Here is a 6127-nt window from a genome sequence, read left to right as displayed (position 1 = left end):
GGATTAGGGCAATATTTACCAGAACCAAAATTTAGGTTTATATTTAAGAAATTAAAAATTTGCATCTGTAACGTTTAAATCATACATTGAAAAATTAGTTGCGAGGTGGGAGCGCTAAACAGTGGTGTGCATAAACGAATATGTCAGTGGCAAGTTCAAACTCGTAAACAAGCCATTCATAAGTGGTGCTGCGAGCTGATTTAGGTGTATCTAACCATTTGCTACAGCGTGTAATTTTCTCCATGACAAAACACAGCGAATGGCTTGTTTACTAGTTCGAACTTGCCACTGGCATATTCGAGCTGGTTAACATTGCATAAAAAATTAGTAGTTAATCATTCCAGTAAGGACTGAACTCAATGGAGCGAAATATCGAACAACGTAAGGGTACAAAAACACCCCAGCAGTATACTGTAGGTTGATCACAGTTTCATACCCTACTATGTTTGATCCAAAAAGAATTATGAGAAAAGAGCAAAATAATATAAATGTCTGAATCACTAATTAATATAAATCGTTTCTAACGTTTTACCGGACATATTAATCTGCATTTATGATTTACAATAGAATTTTTAAGTGTAATGTATTGTCTACGCAACGCTAAATTTTCCACTCTATTGACTATTTATAGGCTAGTAGCTTTCTATGTTCCTATATTGAGAGAATAAGTGATAGCAAGTGATATTCTCTACCGTGGTCTCTCACTCACATACAAGCACACTGAAGTTATACTTGAGTGTGCTTGTATATGTACCCATACAAATACGATTATATATATATATACTAGCAGTATTGCCCGGCTTTTTTTATTTTTCATGCAATTTACGCATGCTTGCACGCGTGGTGAACACAGTTCCCATCAAACAGCTGACTGAGTAAAATTCACTATTCAATGCATGGGATAAGGCCTAAACAAACACATTATCGATTTTTGCACTTGCGAGAATTTTGGAACAGAAATAGCGCAGTTCAATTTTCATTCGCCTAAACTTTAAGTGACTCATTTTTGGTGGTTCTACGATTTGTTGGCTAGGAGGAGATGTGCCAGGACACACACAGACACACACACAGATACACACACAGACGCACAAGTTGAGTTATATATATATATATATATATATATATATATATATATATATATATATATATATATATATATATGTGTGTGTGTATGTGTGTGTGTGTGTGTACATTTATGAGCATAGATTTTCCTCCGACATCAAAATAAAGAAAACACCCAAATCTAAACTGGAACGGAAATATGTTTCAGCCGGAATTGACGAGAACTGATCGGAATGACTGAATGAGACAGCTAAGCATCAATGTACATGAGAAAAGAAGCAGTGGGGATAAACGTACAAATTGTAAGGTAAAGAAACTAAGATCTGAAGGCAGGAAGTGTTATGATGTTCCTCATTGGTCAAAAATGAAATTATAAGTATTGTGGTGGTACAACTCATATAGTTCTGTGATACAAAACAAAGAAAACACCAGTAACTTTTGAAGAACCAATGTTGTTAGATTTCTCTCATCAAACTCATTGCATGAACTCTTACTGATGAACTCTAAAAATATTAATCGAGTTATTTATATATATTTGAAGTAAGGCCATATCACATTGAAAACAGCGGTTCTCATACGGTCATAAAAGTTAAGCAACGTCGGACGTAGTTCATAGTTAGATGGATGATTTATCTGAAATCTAGGTGATGTAAAGTGGTGCTGCAGCATGACCACAATTAATTATGTGAAACAGATAATACTTATATGAGTGTGTGTGAGAAAGTTTTTATGTGTGTGAGTATGTGAGTGTTTCAATACACTAATAATGAATATAGGAATTATAAAACGAAAACAATAAGAAATTATATAGGAATATATATTTTATTTATAGGTACTGATTATGTACAATATTTAAAATTTTTGACATAAGAAATACAATTTTATGGAGGTGGACGGAAAATATCTTAAGGGATACCAAATATCTAACAATTTCTAAATCACATAAGACTCGTCATGCGAAAAGCATCTTCGCTTATGGAATATTATACAATACGCAGGAAAAATCATGTGAATAAACGAAAGTAAAAATATCGATATTATAATGACCATTTCATATTTTGTACATCACATTTCGTTTATGAGAAATAAAGAATAATGAAAAACACTTTGGCAAGAAATTACGATAGGAAAATATAGGCAAAATCATATTTGTCACGTGTTATATTAGAAAAACACAAGGTTGAATTTAAAGTATAATAGCAGTACACACAAATATTTTAAAAGAAACGCATTTATAGTTCGAATGAACAAACATAGCATGGTGTCGAGCATAATAGTTTGGTAATTCGCTTTTATAAATTATGAATCAATGCATATGTCCTTTGTGACCACCATGTTCCTTCCGCACACGCATTACAAAGTATGTAGCGAATTCTGTACATTGAATAAATAAATTTTTATTTGGAAGTGAAAATAAAATTTACCAGCGGTAAAATACTCCTTCGTACAGGGATTGTTAATGGTGGATTTGGTGGTGTTCGGGGTTTCCCCCAGTCGTAGCTATGGTCTGTTGATTGCTAACATTGTTGTTGTTAACGTTGCTATCATCTGCAATGCAGCAGAAAAGGCGGCGAGCTGGCAGAATCGTTAGCACGTCGGGCGAAATGCTTCGCGGTATTTCGTCTGCCGCTACGTTCTGAGTTCAAATTCCGCCGAGGTTGACTTTGCCTTTCATCCTTTCGGGGTCGATTAAATAAGTACCAATTACGCACTGGGGTCGATGTAATCGACTTAATCCGTTTGTCTGTCCTTGTTTGTCCCCTCTGTGTTTAGCCCCTTGTGGGTAGTAAAGAAATAGGTATAGGCGCTTTGTGACCACATTGTACCCGGTGCACACGGCATTACAAAGTATGTACCCCACTGGTTACATTGAATAAAGAACTTTTTGTTCGGATGAGCGAAATAAAATTTACCGGCGTCACTATTCTCCTTGGTACAGGGATTGTTAATGGTGGATTTGGTGGTTGTCGTGGTCTTGTCTGTCGTAGAATCGGTATGTTGAGTGTTAACATTGTTGTTAACGTTGCTATCATCTGCAATGCAGGTATAGGCGCTTTGTGACCACATTGTACCCGGTGCACACGGTATTACAAAGTATGTACTCCACTCGTTACATTGAATAAAGAACTTTTTGTTTGGATGAGCGAAATAGAATTTACCGGCGTCAATATTCTCCTTGGTACAGGGATTGTTAATGGTGGAGTTGTTTGTTGTCGTGGTCTTGTCTGTCGTAGAATCGGTATGTTGAGTGTTAACATTGTTGTCGCTAACGTTGCTATCATCTACAATGCAGGTATAGGCGCTTTGTGACCACATTGTACCCGGTGCACACGGCATTACAAAGTATGTACCCCACTTGTTACATTGAATAAAGACATTTTTGTTGGATGAACGAAATAGAATTTACCGGCGTCAATATTCTCCTTGGTACAGGGATTGTTAATGGTGGATTTGATGGTTGTCGTGGTCTTGTCTGTCGTAGAAACGGTATGTTAAGTTTTAACATTGTTGTTAACGTTGCTATAATCTGCAATGCAGGTATAGGCGCTTTGTGACCAGATTGTACCGGGTGCACACGGCATTACAAAGTAAGTACCCCACTTGTTACATTGAATAAAGAACTTTTTGTTCGGATGAGCGAAATAGAATTTACCGGCGTCAATATTCTCCTTGGTACAGGGATTGTCAATGGTGGATTTGATGGTTGTCGTGGTCTTGTCTGTCGTAGAATCGGTATGTTGAGTGTTGACATTGTTGTTAACGTTGCTATAATCTGCAATGCAGGTATAGGCGCTTTGTGACCACATTGTACCGGGTGCACACGGCATTACAAAGTAAGTACCCCACTTGTTACATTGAATAAAGAACTTTTTGTTCGGATGAGCGAAATAGAATTTACCGGCGTCAATATTCTCCTTGGTACAGGGATTGTCAATGGTGGATTTGATGGTTGTCGTGGTCTTGTCTGTCGTAGAATCGGTATGTTGAGTGTTGACATTGTTGTTGTTAACGTTGCTATCAACTGCAATGCAGGTATAGGTGTTTTGTGACCATATTGTACCCGGTGCACACGGCATTACAAAGTATGTACCCCACTTGTTACATTGAATAAAGAAATTTTTGTTTGGATGAGCGAAATAGAATTTACCGGCGTCACTATTCTCATTGGTACAGGGATTGTTAATGGTGGATTTGATGGTTGTCGTGGTCTTGTCTGTCTTAGCCTTGGTATGTTGAGTGCTAACATTGTTGTTGTTAACGTTGTTATCATCTGCAATGCAGGTATAGGCGCTTTGTGACCACATTGTACCCGGTGCACACGGCATTACAAAGTAAGTACCCCACTTGTTACATTGAATAAAGAACTTTTTGTTCGGATGAGCGAAATAGAATTTACCGGCGTCAATATTCTCCTTGGTACAGGGATTGTTAATGGTGGATTTGTTGGTTGTCGTGGTCTTGTCTGTCGTAGAATCGGTATGTTGAGTGTTAACATTGTTGTTGTTAACGTAGCTATCAACTGCAATGCAGATATAGGCGCTTTGTGACCACATTGTACCCGGTGCACACGGCATTACAAAGTATGTACCCCACTTGTTACATTGAATAAAGAAATTTTTGTTTGGATGAGCGAAATAGAATTTACCGGCGTCACTATTCTCCTTGGTACAGGGATTGTTAATGGTGGATTTGATGGTTGTCGTGGTCTTGTCTGTCGTAGCCTTGGTATGTTGAGTGTTAACTTTGTTGTTAACGTTGCTATAATCTGCAACGCAGGTATAGGCGCTTTGTGACCACATTGTACCCGGTGCACACGGCATTACAAAGTATGTACCCCACTTGTTACATTGAATAAAGAAATTTTTGTTTGGATGAGCGAAATAGAATTTACCGGCGTCAATATTCTCCTTGGTACAGGGATTGTTAATGGTGGATTTGTTGGTTGTCGTGGTCTTGTCTGTCGTAGAATCGGTATGTTGAGTGCTAACATTGTTGTTGTTAACGTTGTTATCATCTGCAATGCAGGTATAGGCGCTTTGTGACCACATTGTACCCGGTGCACACGGCATTACAAAGTAAGTACCCCACTTGTTACATTGAATAAAGAACTTTTTGTTTGGATGAGCGAAATAGATTTAACGGGCGTCAATATTCTCCTTGGTACAGGGATTGTTAATGGTGGATTTGGTGGTTGTCGTGGTCCTGTCTGTCGTAGAAACGGTATGTTGAGTGTTAACATTGTTGTTGTTAACGTTGCTATTATCTGCAATGCAGGTATAGGCGCTTTGTGACCATATTGTACCCGGTGCACACGGCATTAAAAAGTATGTACCCCACTTGTTACATTGAATAAAGAACTTTTTGTTTGGATGAGCGAAATAGAATTTACCGGCGTCAATTTTCTCCTTAGTACAGGGATTGTTAATGGTGGATTTGATGGTTGTCGTGGTCTTGTCTGTCTTAGCCTTGGCATGTTGATTGTTAACATTGTTGTTGTTAACGTTGCTATCAACTGCAATACAGGTATTGGCGTTTTGTGACCATATTGCACCCGGTGCACACGGCATTACAAAGTATGTACCCCACTTGTTACATTGAATAAAGAACTTTTTGTTCGGATGAGCGAAATAGAATTTACCGGCGTCAATATTCTCCTTGGTACAGGGATTGTTAATTGTAGATTTGGTGTTTGTCGTAGCTATTTTTGTCACAGCCTTGGTATGTTGAATGTTAACATCTGCAATGCAGGTATAGGTCCCTTGTGACCATAATGTACCCGGTGCACACGGCATTACAAAGAATAAACCCCTCTCCGTACATTGAATGTACTTTCTTGTGTCTGGATGAGCGAAATAAAATCTTCGCGCTCTTACGTTTTCCTTCGTACATGATTTCCTGGCAATCTCTATTACTTTAGCTCCTGAAAGAAAAATTAACGCAGACAATATTATTCACCGTTATTACAAATCTTTGAAATGTTGTTTTTCCTTTAAACTTTAAATTTCATTACAATTATTATTGCACGTGTTGACGTTAATATATTTATGTACCACTTATAATTTAC

General features: G+C 37.7%; 1 protein-coding gene across 1 annotated transcript; it reads right to left on the bottom strand.

The window, feature by feature from the left end:
- Positions 1 to 2340: 2340 nt before the first annotated feature.
- On the bottom strand, positions 2341 to 5216 carry LOC115215561. Its single transcript, XM_036502400.1, has 4 exons — positions 5078 to 5216; positions 4078 to 4567; positions 2861 to 3322; positions 2341 to 2621 (listed from the first exon to the last, which is right to left on the bottom strand). Exons 1-4 carry the CDS (start codon positions 5130 to 5132, stop codon positions 2519 to 2521), a joined length of 1110 nt encoding a protein of 369 aa, XP_036358293.1. The 5' UTR covers positions 5133 to 5216; the 3' UTR covers positions 2341 to 2518.
- Positions 5217 to 6127: the final 911 nt, after the last annotated feature.

Source organism: Octopus sinensis, linkage group LG1 (genome assembly GCF_006345805.1).
Source record: "Octopus sinensis linkage group LG1, ASM634580v1, whole genome shotgun sequence".
NCBI lineage: Eukaryota > Metazoa > Mollusca > Cephalopoda > Octopoda > Octopodidae > Octopus > Octopus sinensis.
The sequence above is the reverse complement of the archived record's forward strand: the minus strand, read 5'-3'. Positions and strand labels throughout refer to the sequence as shown.